A 16,592-nucleotide genomic window follows, 5' to 3' on the forward strand; every position below is an offset into this window, starting at 1 on the left:
CTTTTTCCAGTGCCTCATGCTGTGTAGAAGTGAATTTGGTTCTGTGATAAGCCATCTGGGGTAAACGATAAAGTCAGAGACCTCAGCGGACAGGCTGGGGATGTGACCCATTCTGTAGAGAGCCTGCCTCGTTTGCATGGAGTCCTGAATTCAGTCCCTAAAATCCTGTAGAGTTTGTAATCCCAGCATGCAGGAAGTGGGGGCAGAAGCACCAGAAGTTCAAGGACATTGTTGGCTTATGTGTAGAGTTCAAAGCCAGGCTGGGATATATAAAACTCCATCTCAAAAAGGAGGGGGCGGGGCTGGAGAGATGGCTCAGAGGTTAAGAGCACTGGCTGCTCTTCCAGAGGTTCGGAGTTCAATTCCCAGCAACCACATGGTGGCTCACAACCATCTGTACTGAGATCTGGCGCCCTTCTCTGGTACATGGGCATACATGGAGGCAGAATGTTGAATACATAATAAATAAATCTTAAAAAAAAAAAAAAGTTGGGCGGGGGAGAGGGACCACTTCTGTAAGAGAGACTATGTGGATATGAAGGAACAGAAGAAAAAGAGGAATCTTAGGGTTTTGGGATCATCCTGTCTGGTTGAAAGACTGCAACCTTCATGAGTTTTCCCTATGTAGAAAGGCTCAGAAAGGACATTTTGAGAATTGAGGATCTATATATTTATTTAGCTTAGGCCAAGCCAGCTAAGGCTCCTTAAGAATACAGTCTTGTCAGTCTTGCTTCCCGGAGGCCCTGCAAGGAGAGGCTATGTTAGTAACACCATACCAGACAAACAGAGCACATTCAGGATGCTCTGAGACCATCTCTCTTCATGGTCCCTGGGTCCAGTGCTATAAATTCATTGCCCACCATGCTTTGCTCCTGAGCACCAGCTGGGAGCCAGAAGGGAACCAAGGATTGTAAGATCAACACTGACACAACGCGGTATCGACAGAGAGGGCGGGGAGGGAGAGAAACGTCTATAAGCCAGCTGGCAGAGAAGGCTCTCCTGAGGAGAGTTTGCGCATTTAATGCAGCCCATAGGGTTTTCATTTGCTCCGTATCGTTGATGGGCTTAAATAAATGGCTTGGAGGATCGAATTCGTGCTCAGTTTTCTTCAGCCAGGAGCTGAAAGTCAAGAGGAAATGTGGGGAGCTAGGTCTCTGTTGTTCTGCCATGGGCCTTTCTTTCACCTCAGCCATAAGTTTATACACAGCATTTTCCCTGTGAATGATGGGGAATTCGAAACAGCTACCGCATTCTAGATAATGATCCAAGCAGCCCTTTGCCAGTGATGAGCGGCTTGGAAACCACGTACCCAAATGTTAAGTTATTGTTGACATTTAACAAAAATGATTTTCTTCTGCTGAACAGGGAGAAACGCATAAAATTTAAAAGAATGAGGACAAGCCACTTTGTTTCTTACCCACTTATGATAGTGAGGTAGGAACACTGAGCAGAACTGTCCCCTACCTACAGTGCAGGTCTGCCAGTGGGGACTCTGGTCTCTTCCTCTTAGGGTCCCCACCCAGCTCTTCCCACAGAGCACCATGATCAGGTAGAAGCTCACATTCTCCAAAGATGATTAGGTTTCATCCCTATCATTGACCTAAGTAGAGATGCACAGGCTATGACAAAAGTCGACTTTCTCTATTCTAGGTCCCTCCAAAGAGCTGACAGTGTTAGGACCTAAGGGGGGAGAAGAAGGCGGGCAGTGGTGGCGTACGTCTTTAATCCCAGCACAAAGGCAGGTGGACCTCTGTGAGTTCGAGGCCAGCCTGGTCTATAAGAGCTAGTTCCAGGACAGGCTCCAAAGCTACAGAGAAACCCTGTCTTGGAAAAAAAAATCACCATGGACACATGGTTGAGAGGCTCACATTCATCCCAAACTCAACAGCATTTGCCCGAGCATGAACTAATCCATCTAGACACCATTTCCCTCCTTCCTTACCTTCCTCGAATTTCCCGTCTTCCTAGGACAGCCTTAATGAGGAGCTGCAAAAACACAGACATTTCTCAGTGTTAACATTGCAGACATCTCTGGAAAACCTCCTCCCAGAGCACTGGGAATGGATGTCCTGCTTAACTTCGGGGGTGTCCATGAGACTAGCTGGGGAGTCTATACGTAGAGAACAGGATATATAAAGGCCACCTCACTCATGATTCATGCAGCAAATATTTAGCTACAACCTTCTGTCTGACAGCAACTAGGCTGACCCTGGGAACAAAGCTCGATGTCATCGAGCTTATGGTTTAGCTGGAAGACAAATCTATAAATAGCCAAGTACAAAATAATGTGCTAGGGTGATATGATCATATTTACTGTATATAGGAATATAGGTATAAAATGACCCCCCCAACCCAATAATATGCTAGTTCCGTGATGGGGATTCTGACAAAGTAGCAGGAAAGGATATAAATGAACGGATCTCCTAGAAAGGGCGGACAGTGCAGTGCTACCTAAGCAAGCCAAGGGGAAAGCAAAATAAAACCAGTAAACTTGTGCAGCATTCCTGGACTGGGACAGAAGATCACAGGGCTAGCCGGGTGATGGTGGCGCACGCCTTTAATCCCAGCACTCGGGAGGCAGAGGCAGGCGGATCTCTGCGAGTTCGAGACCAGCCTGGTCTACAGAGCTAGTTCCAGGACAGGCTCCAAAGCCACAGAGAAACCCTGTCTCGAAAAAAAAAAAAAAAGATCACAGGGCTTAAAGGAAAGGGATCTGAGCAAGGGGCCTTGGCCTTTGGTGATGGCATTCTAGAGAACCATCTCCCCAGCTAACTATCACTGGTGAACAGTTATCTCCGCCACCTCCAGCTAACCGTCACTGTAAACAGTTATCTCCGCCATCTCCAGCTAACCATCACTGTACACAGTTATCTCTGTTGTCTCCCAGCTAACCATCACTGTAAACAGTTATCTCTGCCATCTCCAGCTAACCATCACTGTAAACAGTTATCTCTGTTGTCTCCCAGCTAACCGTCACTGTAAACAGTTATCTCTGTTGTCTCCCAGCTAACCATCACTGTAAACAGTTATCTCTGCCACCTCCAGCTAACCATCACTGTAAACAGTTATCTCTGCCACCTCCAGCTAACCATCACTGTAAACAGTTTTCCTCTTATATTTCACACTGGTACTTTTTTTAAAAAAAAACAAACAAACTGAAAATAGTGATTCTTCCTACACTGTTGAATTGTGATAGATAGAAATGGGTGGTAAATGAGCTCCTAGTGTATCTTCATGGTGACAGCGACACGAGGGCCTCAGTCAGTGGTGATGATGTTCTCTTGACTGGATCTAGTGACTGAGGTGATCACCTCTAGGCACCTCTGTGAAGGTTTTAATGGAGGAGGGAAGACCCACCCTGGTCATGAGTAACATTATCCCATAGGTTGGGAGCCTAAATAAAAAGACAAAAGGAAAACACGTGAGGAGCATCAGTGTTCATCTCTCTCTGCCTCCTGTTGTGTCCAGACATGAGGGAGCAGCCTCATGTTCTTCCTGCTACCAGGATACACCCCTGCCCTATTGTGGTCTTCCCTGCCTTGACAGACTGTGCTCTCGAGCCATGAACCAAACAGTCCTTCATCGAAGGGAGGGCCTTTTCTATCTCAGCTTGAGTTTCTCTTGGAGGGTGGAAGAAGGAGACACTGGCATCCTAGGCACTGCTTCTCCATCTTTACCTTTAACATCTACCCGACAGTCCACGGACGCCTCCCCCAGGGCGTTGATGGCCTTGCAAGTGTAGATGCCTCCATCAAAGGGACTAGGCTTGCGGATCTCCAGGGAGCAGATCCCCAGCTGACTGAGGGCTCTGTACTTGGGGTTGCCTTGGAGATCCATCTTGTTCTTTAGCCAGATGATCTTGGGCTGGAAGATGAAGATGAGAGGCAGTCCTTCCTGTGCTCCATGTCTAGGACTCTGCCTGCAAGGCTTATGGATGATGGCTTCCTGCAAGGGTCCCTGCCCCCATGTTGTGGGATTGGATTCCCCTTTCAGTGCCTTCAGCAATGGCTGGAGCTCCTTCTTAGGTTTGTGTAGAGTGTGACTGAACCCTAGTCCACTCCAACAGATGTCCCTGACTTGGAAGAAACTGCTCAAGGAGCCATTGTGTGTTATGACTGGACATCAAGGTCTACTTTTTTTAAATTAAAAAAAGTTTTAAAATAGGGTCTCCCTAGATAGATCAGGCTAGGCAGGCTGGTCTCCCTATGTAGCTTTAACTATTCTCCCTATGTAGACCAGGCTGGGCACACTGGTCTCAGACTCACGGAGATCCCTCTATCTCTGCCTCTAGAGTCTTGGGACTAAAGGTATGCATTACCACACCTAGCTATGAGCTCCACTTAAAAGTGCATGTATAAGGGGGGCTGGAGAGATGGCTCAGTGGTTAAGAGCATTGCCTGCTCTTCCAAAGGTCATGAGTTCAATTCCCAGCAACCACATGGTGGCTCACAACCATCTGTAATGAGATTTAGTGCCCTCTTCTGGCCTGCGGACACACACACACAGAATATTGTATATATAATAAATAAATAAATATTAAAAAAAAAGTGCATGTATAAAATACATGTATAAAACATATGTATTAAAGCCACCCTAGTGGCACATGCCTTTAAGCCCAGCACCTGGGAGGCAGAGACAGATGGATCTCTCAGAGTTTCAGGCCAGCCTGGTCTACAGAGCAAGTTCCAGGACAGCCAAGACTACACAGAGAATTCCTATCTCAAAACAAATTTTTAAATAACAATTATGTGTATGTGGAGAGGCAGAAGGGTGCACTGGAGCCATAAGGCATGTGTGGAGGTCACTTGTTCTGTCCACCATGTGGGTCCCAGAGACTGAACTCGGGTTGTCGGGCTTGGGAGCAAGCACTGTTACCCACTGATCCATCTTGCCAGCCCAGGGTCTCCATTTTTCATGTACATATTGTGATCCATTCATATCCTACCTATCCCACTGCTTGTGAGTGGTTTCTGTCGTTGTCCGTCTACCCCCCCCCCCCCCCCCCCCCAGTTTCGGAAGTAGTTTTTCTAGAGTGGTTTTTATCATAATTCCCCTTCCAAGATGTTATCTCCACTCAGTCTGACCTGCACTTGTAACCTGAGTTACTTGGTAACGACTGCTATGGGTGTGGAGTACAAAGAACAGATTGCATGCAGAGCGAGTGGCGTGCATGTGTGTAATCCTGCAGACAAGGCATGAGGAGTGACTAAAGGGAAGCCAGTGGGAATCGGACACTTCTGCCAGATAACTAGCTGGAAGCGATGTCTTTGTACGTGAGGACCTCAGTCTCAAAGGGAACATCGTTTGCATCCATCTATCTTGAATTACAGACGCCCTGACAGTTCCTAAGTAACCTGCTGTCCCGGAGGCAGATGGGGGCACTGAGAGCAGATGTTCAATTAGAATGCCCTGTGACATAGCTCAGGATGGGACAGTAGCAGGAAGCGGCTCAGGACACCCTGTTCCCCCAGCTCCCCACTCACCTTGGGAGAGGCGCGCACAGAGCAGAAGAGTTGGGTGTCGTAGCCAGTGATGGTGGTGCAGTCTGCCAGAGGCTGGGTGAACGTGGGGGCTTCTGAGAGGTCCCTCTGGGCAAACCCTTTGGTCTTGTAAACAGGAGCTGTGGATACCAAGAGGAACCACGATGTGGCATCTGAGAACCTTGCCCCACTTCAGGTCCTGTTCTTTCTCAGTCTTGGCAGCCCACAGTCTCAGCTTCCTTACCTGCTTTCTGGATGTGGGCAAGGTCAGCTGTAACAGGAGCCGTTTCACTGAGCCCGCACTGGTTCTCCGCAAAGACGCGAAAGGCGTAGGAGTTGCCAACGATGAGGTCGGAGATTACGCAGCTGGTGCGGTGGTAACGCTCCAGGACCGTGAACCACAGCTGTGGGTCCCCGGGAGACGTCGTGTGAGACACCACAGCTTTGGGCTTTTCTTTCTTTTTGTTTTGCCTCACCCCACGTGGAGCTTCTGGAAGCTCAGAATGCCTCCCTCCCTCCGTCCCAGACTGGCCTCACCCCAGACTTCTTGTCAGCCTTCTGCACCGTGTATCCCAGGAGTGCTGTATTGCCCGTATCTTGTGGAGGTGTCCATTCCAGAGTAGCATTGGAGCCCCAAACATCCACCAACTTAATACTCTGAGGAGGTCCTGGCTTCTCTGGAAGGGCAAAGCCATGGCAGTGGGCACCATGCAAACCGCATGTGTTGTCTCACTTAGAAACACCCCTGTCTCCTTTCTCTGTTCAGAGGCCTCCCATCGCCTGCCAGCATCTCAGCGACTCCCTGCGCTGGCTCCTGTTCATCCTGGAGAGCCTAGAGACCATCTCTCCCATCACCCAAACTTACCGATCACCAGGATATTGATGGTAGCAGTAGCCTGCAGCCCACCAAGCTGCACACAGAGTTGGTAGCATCCTGAATCATCACGCTGGGCTTCTCTGATGAAAAGAATGGAGTCCTGCTCCCCGCTCCGTACACTCACACGACTGTTGTCCAGGGCAGAGCCATTGTGAGTCCAGGTGGTTTGAGGCTTGGGTTTGCCCTGAGCAGTGGGATAAGGCTGGAGCATTCCCAAGAGGCTCTTATATACACACTCTCCTCCTGTTGCTGCAGGGAGTCTACCCCAGGCCCACAGGTATCTTGACATGGAGCTGCATTCCTTAAGCTAGAGGGTGCGTGCATGGGTGCATGTGTGTTTGATAGACTCCTCCAGGAAAATCCCTCCTTTCGGTGTTGTCTCCAGACATAGAACTGGCTTTGAGTCTTTTAGGGTACTCAAAATAGCTAGTTAGCTGAGTGGCTGACCCCAAACCTCTAAGAACCCTCTAAAACTGAGGGCCTGGCTGCAGGGCTTGGCTTAGCTTTGCCTCCTCTCATGGGGCATATCTGTCTGGTCAAACCCAACCTTGGGAGCGTGGGATGGTGGTGATCTGGCCTCAGACTTCTGGTACTATGGGTCTTCTCATCCAAGGCCAGAAAGACGGCCACGGCCCTAGTTCTGTCTCCAAGTCAAAGCCCTGACCTGGTCCCAACATGGGGTTGGTGTGATCACCTGGAATGGGATTAGTAGATTCACTGTGTCCCCAACCTTCCGGATGTAAGTCTGTCTCAGGACCCGAGGTAGCCAGATCTTGGGGTACTCTGAGTGATAGAGAGAACAGGGAACAAATACTTAGAGGAAGTGGGTGCTGTTCAAAGATTAAGCCCTTATCATAGGGGATGTTCCTAGACCCTTCTGTTGTGCCGGGGATCAAATCCAGCAATCTCAGTCACTCTGGGGCTAGATCATTAGACCATACACCCACACCTGTTCCATTGCTGGGACGTAGGGGGCAGATGGCTGGAGCAACCCCAGGAAAGGCTGAGGTCTCTGGGAGGAACATGGGAGCTGGATGTGGTAATGCCCACTTGTAACCTTAGCCCGTAGGAAGTGAGCCGGATGGACTGCACAGTGAGAACCTGGACCTTGAACCTGGTGCTGGCTTTGGTTTGTAACTCTCAGCCACCAGCTTTCCACCTGTTTATTTTCTTCCCTTCCACGTGCCAGACCCTTCCGTCTTCACAGCTGGTCTTCCCAGTGATGTTTTGCTTGGTCCTTAATAACATTGCTGCCCAAGTGAATCCTCTCCCAGGCGGCCTTGAGAGACGGCTTTCTGCTCTGCAGAGGAGCCAACACCCTGTCCTCCAATGGAGACAGCGCTGAAGACATCCCAGAGGGAGCCAGTGCCTGGGTCCCTTCTCTTCATTTCCACCCTGCTCCCTCCACAAGGGTAGTAGATCACTTCATACAAACAAACCCTGGGGAGGATTGGGTCCCTTCCTTGCCTTTGCTCTCCAGGCATGCAGCAGGAAGCGTTGGGAGATTACATGCCTTTTGCTATCAATGCAGGCGAGAGGTGCTCAGGGGGTTGTAGGGTGTGTTCTTGGGAGGATGCTGAGGGCTGTAGAAGTGCAGACATCCCACCTGGCTCACTTGAGGACCATTTTTTCCTCCTACCTTTCCAGAGTGGCCGTTTCCTCTTTTCCCCTGCTGCTTTTGTTTTAAGTTAGACTGTGGCAGCGCCTCAGTTACCACGACAACCCAAGACTTCCTGCCAAAACTGCTTCCTAGTAGTTGAAGAAATTTCACCCTGGTACATTCCTGCGGCCAGAGTGCTTGACAGGGCATTCCAAGTTTGCTGATAGCACACATTTCCCTGAGAGTATTGGGCCCAACATGAGCATGTTTGCTTATAGACTGAACAGCTTGAATGCACACATTGTATAAAGCAACCCTTTAAATGAAGCGAGTTAAAAGAAAATAATAGACAGAGGTCCCGCTGTGCTCTTCATACGCCTCATGTTATTATAGCCAACCTCCCATCATGATCTCCAACCACTTGTCTTCAGAAGTCAATAGAAACACGAACGCTTGCTGACCATCACGTTGATCTAGCTTCCTTGTTTTGCTGTTCTCACTTGGGATGGACCTGATTTGGTCTGTGCCTTTGGAAGCTGTGTGCTAAGGGGACATGAGTGTTCTCAGTAGGAACAGGGCAGGCATGCTGCCCAGACTGCCCAGTGACCCTGCTCTGTCTGCTCTCTGCTGACTTTGGTGGCGGGGGTGGGGTGGGGTGGTGAGGTGGGAACAACAGAAGTGTTGTATGATGCGTCCCTTTTCTGTGGCCATCTTGGCAAGCAACCAAGGGGTTGAACAGAGGCGGATGTGAGTTTTTTCTTTTTTAAGGAGAGAAGTAATTGAAAAGGAAGATCAAAAAGCCTCATCTTGTTGGCTTCGGTTTTCCATTGTTGAGCAAGGAAATAAGCTTTCGCACGTGGCCGAGGGACGTGCTCCTCTGTCCCTGTGCTACCTACTAGGCCATGGGAGTTAAAAGGGCTCTCAGTGAGTACCCAGAAAAACAAGCCAACCAGAGAGGGCAAGGCTCAGATAGACACTGACTTGCTGAGCTCCAGGCTAGGTGTGGAGTTGGGCCTGGCGCCCAGGACTCCCGCCTCCCTAGCTGGAACCAGAAGTCTGAAGGACCCATTTTCCAAGCATGACTCACCCATCCAGTCTCCTGCCCTCATCAGTGTCTCCCTAGACCAAGGAGCCAGAGTCAGGGCCTGGTATGACCTCTAGCCACCCAGAGGATGCGGGAAAAGAAGGGAGACAGAAGGGTAGGCTCAGGGACCAAGCAGGCCTGAGCTGTGAGGATAGGAGCCACGTTTCCCACTGGGAGATACATAAACTGAGTCCTACCTTACTGAGGTTTCAGCTCAAGACCAGGTCTGGGCTTCTGCTGACTGACTGATGGGAGCTGATATCTGTTTCTACCTGGCATTTCTTATTTCTTACAAATTTTCTCAGAGAACGTTAGCATCCGTTCACCCACACTAGAGAGAAGAAGGAGCATCAGCTCCTGTGCAGAGCTGGGGGGGTGTGCAGAGCAGCCTTTGAAGTCTCAAGGGGAGCCCACCGTGGGATGCTGAGGTGGGGGAGAGTCTCCCCGAGGCTCTTTATTTATGAGTCTTTGACAAGATGATCCTATTGAAGTCACCAGGGTGTCCCTGACTCTCAGGGAAGAGCCACAGGTGGCCCTGAGGGTGACCACACGCTGGTTAGTGAGAGGGTCTGGCAGCTAGCGGTGCCTTGTCAGCATTGGGTTCTGTCACCTTCCAAATTCATCCTGGTCAGCAACCTGACCCTATGCTCAGAATGTTAACTGAGGGCTCCTTGGAGGCCTTTTTCTTCACGCCTCCGTGTAAATTGGACTGACCTTGGGGAGGTTTCCCCATCACACCCAAGGGCATTTCCTCCTCAGATGTCAGGAAGCTACAGGACTCAGAACCCAGAGCTCTAAGGAAGAGCCTCAGTGTTCTCAGGCCAAGACCGATGGCCACAGTTTGATTTTCTCCCCTTGTATTCCCGGGGGGAAAGGATTTTGAAATTTCCTTTGAGAAACATTGACCTCTGAGCTGGATTGTTCTCATTCTTTTCTCTCCAACAGAATATTGTCCGAGTCTCAAAAATGTAGCTTATTTCAAGTCCTGAGATCTTGGCTATCCTACTATCTACCCCAACTTTAATCTCCCGAAGCTCATGTTCCTTTTTTTCTATTCTCATAGGAAATAATTGGCCATATCCTCCCATAATTTTCTGTTACATGGCCAGAGACTTTCTCTCCTGAGATTGTATGGCTCATCACTACTATGGCCTGGGGAGAGAAGAAAAAGAGCACGTATATGGGAGAGTGGTGTGTGTGTGTGTGCACACACACACAAATAAATGCATGCATGCATACATAAACACATGCCTGTGGGAGTGAGTGGTTATCAAAGCAAGGACAAAAGGTTCAAAACCATCTATGGATTTGAAAGCAAATGTTTCTAGGGGAAGGAAGCAACAGACTTTTTCAGAGAAACATTTACACTTACACACTCTACATTGGTAGGGTATGGTTGGAAAAGAAAGAGAAAACCCTCCTTATAAAGGACAGCCTTATAAACCCTCCTTGAAGACTATGAAAGCAAGATTAGGAAAACCAAAAGGTCATAGAAGCAGAAATAACAGTTCTCTGTGATAAAGACTTATCATCCCTTTTCGGTCTTGCTCTCATGGTTGGGGGCTTTGGACCCTGCTCACTGCCTCTGTCATCAACATGGCTCCACACATAAGTCCTAGTCATCTCAATGTCCATCCTTTTAACCCCTGCAGGTCCTCTCACTCCCTGGTTTACTGTTTAAAGCGGGGGTTTCAGCACCAGATAGATGAAGTAAGGACGTGACTGCTCCAAAGTATGGTCAAAGGGAAGGTCTTTATTGTCGATATGAGGAAGAGGACAGCCAGAGGCATCCGGAAGAGTGAGGAGCAGGGAGAGAAAGTAGTGAACTAAACATGACCAATAGACTGAACCCAGTCATGTGAGGAGGAGCAGAGATGGGGGGGAACGCCAAGGGAGAGCCAAGGGAACCAAGAAAGAGTATGGCCAAATTGGCGGGGTCATATGGGAATGAGAAGGGAAGGGAGGAAGGGAAGCCCAGGAGCTGGAGAAGTTTGAGGGTAGGGGGTGGGGGCAGGGTGAGAAAAGCTGAGAGGAGCCATGGTACTGAGTGAGCCTGGAGGCCAGCAGGCATGGTATATCTGGCGCGGTACCTCCTAGGGATGCTGATAGGAACTGCAATTAGCCATTTGATCTGAGTTTCTTTTGGACCTGACACTCACCAGTTCAGTGCCTGCTTCAGTGTTGGATCTCGTGGTCATTCTCCCCACCCATAAACTACAACCTTCCTGTGATCCAGAGAGTGGTGTACTCCCTCCACACCTCTTGACCACCTTGACCACCAACTCTGATGTTACCTGACGTTCACAGTACATCTGAGCAGCAACTGCCCCACCAGGGACAGTTTCCCGTGACCGCTGCTGTAGGCTAGGTACTAATTCTCTCTGATGTAGTGTGAGTAGAGAGGATGGGGATTGTTTAAGTGCCAGGGCTTGTAAGAAATAACTTTTCCGTGTCCCCCAACTTCTGTCTGTAGGCAGATTACCATAGGACCCCTCAAGTGGCAAAACCCCTGTAGGAAAAATGCCAGTGTCCTTGAATTGCTTTGTGGAGAATGATCTCCCTAAGAGGGACACTTATTTTCAGTCCTATACTAGCAGTAAGAAGCTCACGCTGTTTCTGAGGTGTACTTATTTCATCAGCTAGCACCCCTAATGGATAGACTCTCCATTTGCCTCTCATCCCGAATGCTACAATATTGCAATTCTGTCGCTACAGAGGCATGCCCCCCCAGTCTCCCTAGCTCCCATCCGTGTTGCCTGTTCCTCTCTTCCCCATGAGCCCAGAGTTCACAGTCATGACACCCACTTTCTTGCATAATCACCCAGCTCCTTCTGTCCTCTTTTTCTTCATTACACCCTCTTGGCAGTTTCTGATCCTGGTTAAATAAACCTCCACCCACACAATGTCTGTGAATGCACAGACAAGCATGCAGGAGAAAACAAAACTTCTGCTGACTTGACATGGAAATACAATGTCTATGTATGTGAAATATTTGACAAATAACCATGTTGCCTGTATGAGGCATGACACCTTAGACAGGGTCGTCATAGTTCTCCCTTCCATGTATCCCCTCAGCCCCTGAAGATCCAAATCTGAAGTGTGAATAATAGTATGTAAGTGATCTATGAAAATGGAATTGATTATGTAAATGATTAAAATATATTCTGACTTGACTGTTAAGATGCTTTCAGACAGACTTTGATAAAAAAAATTTTTTTCTGAGATAGGCTCTCACTATGAAGATCAGGCTAGTTTTGAACTCACAGAGATTCACCTGCCTCTGCTTCCCAAGTGCTGATATTAAAGACTGTATCACTACTGCCCCTCCTCCCCACCCCTGCCCTGGCCGCCCCTCCTCACCCCTGCCCTGGCTGTCCATCATCCCAGAATCAGTTCATCCTTCATAGTGCTGTGTCTTGATGACTCTCTGCCCCTGGATCCTAGCATTGTCTCTCTCCCTGGCTGTGCCATCGCCTCAGTGACCCAACCCATTAAGTACATTACTGCCTCAGGACCTTTGCACTTGATCTACCTACCGAAAAAATAATCCACTTAAATATCTATTCTTCTGATGTTCAAATCATACCCTGTTCGTGAGGCCTTTGCTCATCGTCCTTTTTGGAACATGAAGTTTGCTTGCCTCTTCCCCCCAGCACTTGGACTCCTTTCCTGTGGTACTTTTGGCACCACACCATCTTCCACTTATCCGTCCCCTTCCTTCTTTAGAATATACCTTGAAGGCATTGTTTTAGTTAATTCTGCTTATTTTTCTACCTGGCTACTGCTAGGACACTGTCTAGCATATAGTAGGTGAGGAAGTCAGTATTTGTAGGGGAGGAAGGGAACCACAGAGGCAGGCTGACTCCTCTTCAGTGTGAGATCAGCTCCCAGGCCTGGAAGACACTCGGAGGAGGTTCAGCTGGGACACAGGTGCACAGCTGCTCAGAGCAATTCTGTTGAAATTAGTGGCTGACCATCTCTGTCTCAGGGCCCAGCTTCTCCAGCGCAGGGGTGTAGCTCTTCCCTAGCCTCTCCTTTCGATCCTTCAGGTTTTGACTCCTGGACACAGTACCTCGGTGGTGCGCTGAGGATAAATGGTGCCAATGCCAGCTGCGTCATCCTGCTGATTTGGCCGTGTAGTCGTCCTGAACGTCTATTATTGGTCATTTGCAGCCTGTTCTGATCATGCCAGTGAATTTCCGCCCACTTGGCCGTCCCCGCTGTCACACACACTCTCTGCAGCACCCCTCAGATTCTGTGCCCTCTCTGAGGAACAGGCAGTGTTAGGAGGCAGTCAGTCTTCGGAACTCTGAGAACTTAGGAGTCATAGGTCCCCTGCCAGGCGTCCTTCAAGATTGCTAGGTGGGTTTCAGAAGCCCTGTGAACTTCAGCAACGCTTTTGGTTTATCTTTCCCAGGGTTAAGAGTCCAAAAGTGAGTAGCTGTGGACAGAACATGGTTGTCATCTCCTTCTTGGAAATGTTCCCATGTTGGTTTAGCCTCTTCCAATGCAAATCAGATCGCTTCGGCAACCCTTCTAACTACCCTGCTTGGGAGATCTTTAAAGTCCTTTTACAGAGAAGAAACTGAAACTGAGCGGTTGACTTGTCCAAGGTCACCGTGTAGCTTGAGGTCACCCTGGGAAAGGAGACGGAACTTCACCTGCAGAATGTCATTTTTTTTCTCCCACCTCTTCTCTTCCTGGAGTTCATAGGTTCCTTGTGTGTGGTCTTCAAATCTCCTGCAAATTTAACCGGGTGTACCACTGGGAGTCTGTTGGGCTAAATGTTTAGCACAGCCACAGGGTGGCTAAAGACCATCACAAAGAAGGGAGGAGCCTTTCTCAACGTCCTGGGTCTGCAGACCCAGGGGTAGTGGAGACACACAATTCATTTGGCTCCGGGCAGTTTTCCAGGTGAGCTGGGGGAAGGGGGCTCAGCCAGGACAGTTGGGGCTGGGGCAGTTAGCAGGGCGATGGGGCTGGAACAGGCACCAAGTAGAAAGTAGAAATGAAGTACTCCCTAAAAGGCTCTGCTTCACAGAGCTCTGACTTTTGAGAGGCCATGGCCAGGTGAGCTGGTGCAGGGCTTTTTAGGGTACTGTCCTGATGCTGTAGCATGGCCCAGGCGGAGGCCGCCTAAGATGCTCAACTTCCTCATATAGCCTTGGTTTGGGGATCATTCTTCCCCTAGAAATGTCTCCTACCTCACCCCCACCCGCCCACCCCGTTCCCTTCCCAGTTGGCTATGAGTCTCCTGGGTCCTCCTGGGACTTGTGACTATTCTTGATGGCAAAAATATAACAAATCATTGCTAGTCACTGTAAAGTGCCGCTTCACTGGCTGACTTTTCAGCTAAAGAGCAAACCACAGATATTTGAGTAGCAAGTCCCAATTTGAGAAGGAGTGTGAGGGCTCCCATGAATATTCCTACATTATCCTCAGTAGCAGTTCCCTAAAGATCTTAAAGCCCGCGCACAGGGGTGGGTGGACCCCTAAAGTGTATCCAAGACAGTGGGAAGGTCTCGCCTCCCTCCCCTCCCACGCTTCTCAGCATCCCCACCCTCACCTTCAATAGAGGGCAGGAGCTGCCGAGAGGACCTGGCTGCGTCCTGCAGATGTGAAACCTGTGTTCCTTCAGCATCCCCTGGGCCAGCAGCTGCTTCCACCTGCCGCTGGGAGCATGAGGCCTCCAGTGTGGTGGCTGTCTCCATGCTGGGCTCCTGCCGAAGATTTTCTCGGATGCTGCTGAGGGAGGGGCTAAGCACCTGCTGTCCAGGCTGATCTCCCTGGGGTCCGCAGCCAGCCTTGGGCTTATGTAAGTGGGCTGGCTTTTCCCCACCCACCTACTCCCACTGAGGGGTGAAGTAGGGGCCAGGGGAAGAGGAGGATCAGAGAGCAGCCCAGAATAGCTCCAGGAGGGGGGCTGAGGTGGCCCTGTTATCTTGGGCGTGAGATGACACCCCTACAGCATCAGGAGGGAGAGGGGAGCTGGAGCACAGGGTGCACAGCAGGGACTTCTTTGGTGAGAGACCTGCATGATAACTCCTGACCTCCAGCCCATCTGACAGGGCATAGTGTCCCAAGACCAGCGAACTCTCAGGTACAGCTTTAGCTGCCCCCACACTTACTGAACAGCAGGTCCACACCTTGGCCTTCATGGGTCCCTCCCTTTGCTGTCCCAGCCCCAAGGGCAGGGTAGGGCAAGGGTGAGGACAGTCAGTCCTCTGCAGCCAGACTACACTGGTCACACTTGAGCTCTGTCATCAGCTAGCTGTGTGACAGCCTGCCCCTGTGTATGTGTGTACCAGGGGTCGTCTCGCACCCTCCCTCGTGCATGCATGTGTGTGTGTGTGTGTGTATGTGTGTGTGTATGTACCGGGGGTCATCTCCCACCTTCCCTCGTGTGTGTGCGTGCATATGCGTGTGTACCGGGAGTCATCTCCCACCTTCCCTCGTGTGTGTGCGTGCATATGCGTGTGTACTGGGGGTCATTTCCCACCTTTCCTCATGTGTGTGTGCATGCACATGCGTGTGTACTGGGGGTTGTCTCGCACCTTCCCTTGTGTGTGTGTGTGTGCTGGGCTTGAACCCAGGGCCTTGTGCTTGCTGGACAAGGCCTCCCCCAGCTCCCCACCCCCAGCATCTCAGTTGGGTTTCATTTGTGAAGTAGAGATAATAATAACCATAGGGTTATGAGGATTAAACGAGGTAATCTCTCTAAAGTGCTTAGCAGAGTGTAGCTGACTAAGTGCTGGATAAATGGGAGCTATTTTTAGTCCAGACCGGCATTTTCCCCTTTGAAAGCTGTCAATGGCTTGCTTCCTGCGAGATAAAGCACAAATGAAGTGAGAGGCAACCTAGCACAGAGAGGAAAGCTCCCCAGGGACAGGGACGTGTGACATCTGGCTGCACCCTTCAGTCACCAGCTGATGCCTCTGAACCTCAGGTCTGTGTAACAAGGGGCAGTGGTGCCAGGATGATCCTGGGATGCAATAAAAAAGCTGGTTCATGGCCAGCCCACAGTCAGTGCCAGCTACACCCAAAAGTCTGATTTCCAGGCGTATCCAGCCATTCTGCTCCACGGTGTACCCTCCACCCAAATTATTAGGTTTCCTATTACATCCCCTTCTCTACTCAGGGACCTGCAATGCTGTATTTATTTTAAATTTTTCCCTTTATTTCTATGTGTAACAGCATGTTGCATGCATGTATGTCTTTGCATCATGTGTCTGCCTGCTGCCTCTGAAGGCCAGGAGAGGGTGTCAAAGCTTCTGGGACTAAGTGAGTTGCCATGTGGGTGCTTGGAAGCAGACCCAGGTCTTCGGAAAGAGTAGTCAATGATCTAACTGCTGAGCCATCTGAATGTCACATTCACACTTGAAGGTCAGAGAGCAACTTTCGGGAGTCAGTTCTCTCCTTCCATCTTTTGAGTCCCCAGGGTTAAACTCAGGATCGCCAGGATTGGTGGCAGACATCCTTACCCACTGAGCCATCTCATTGGTCCCATATTGTTTGAGAGAAGGCCTTCTACTGAGATCTGGGGCCCTTCGA

The 16,592-nt window shown here is 49.9% G+C and overlaps 1 protein-coding gene across 2 annotated transcripts; it reads right to left on the minus strand.

Annotated features, from left to right (window-relative positions):
• Window positions 1-669: 669 nt before the first annotated feature.
• On the minus strand, window positions 670-15,113 carry Mybphl (myosin binding protein H like). 2 transcript variants are annotated; one of them, XM_041656890.1, is made up of 9 exons: window positions 14,608-15,113; window positions 7,052-7,140; window positions 6,346-6,541; window positions 6,018-6,157; window positions 5,725-5,884; window positions 5,484-5,620; window positions 3,678-3,864; window positions 1,943-1,986; window positions 670-743 (listed from the first exon to the last, which is right to left on the minus strand). In XM_041656890.1, the coding sequence occupies exons 1-8, from the start codon at window positions 14,750-14,752 to the stop codon at window positions 1,976-1,978; spliced, it is 1,065 nt and encodes a 354-aa protein (XP_041512824.1). In that variant the 5' UTR covers window positions 14,753-15,113; the 3' UTR covers window positions 670-743; window positions 1,943-1,975. The 2 variants fall into 2 exon arrangements, with proteins under 2 accessions (XP_041512824.1, XP_041512833.1); XM_041656899.1 differs by lacking the exon at window positions 3,678-3,864 and having other exon boundaries at window positions 684-743.
• Between the last annotated feature and the right edge of the window lie 1,479 nt (window positions 15,114-16,592).

The sequence above is a fragment of the Microtus oregoni genome, unplaced genomic scaffold (assembly GCF_018167655.1).
Source record: "Microtus oregoni isolate MIOR12 unplaced genomic scaffold, Mior012 000000F_ref0000247, whole genome shotgun sequence".
Classification (NCBI taxonomy): Eukaryota; Metazoa; Chordata; class Mammalia; order Rodentia; family Cricetidae; genus Microtus; species Microtus oregoni.

Coding starts and splice junctions, on each gene's coding strand:
- Mybphl (XM_041656890.1), bottom strand. CDS start 14,752: ATGGAGACAGCCACCACACTGGAGGCCTCATGCTCCCAGCGGCAGGTG. Junction 7,141..14,607: donor GCTCCTGCCCTCTATTGAAG/GTGAGGGTGGGG, acceptor TCTATCACTCAG/AGTACCCCAAGATCTGGCTA. Junction 6,158..6,345: donor CATCAATATCCTGGTGATCG/GTAAGTTTGGGT, acceptor TTGCCCTTCCAG/AGAAGCCAGGACCTCCTCAG.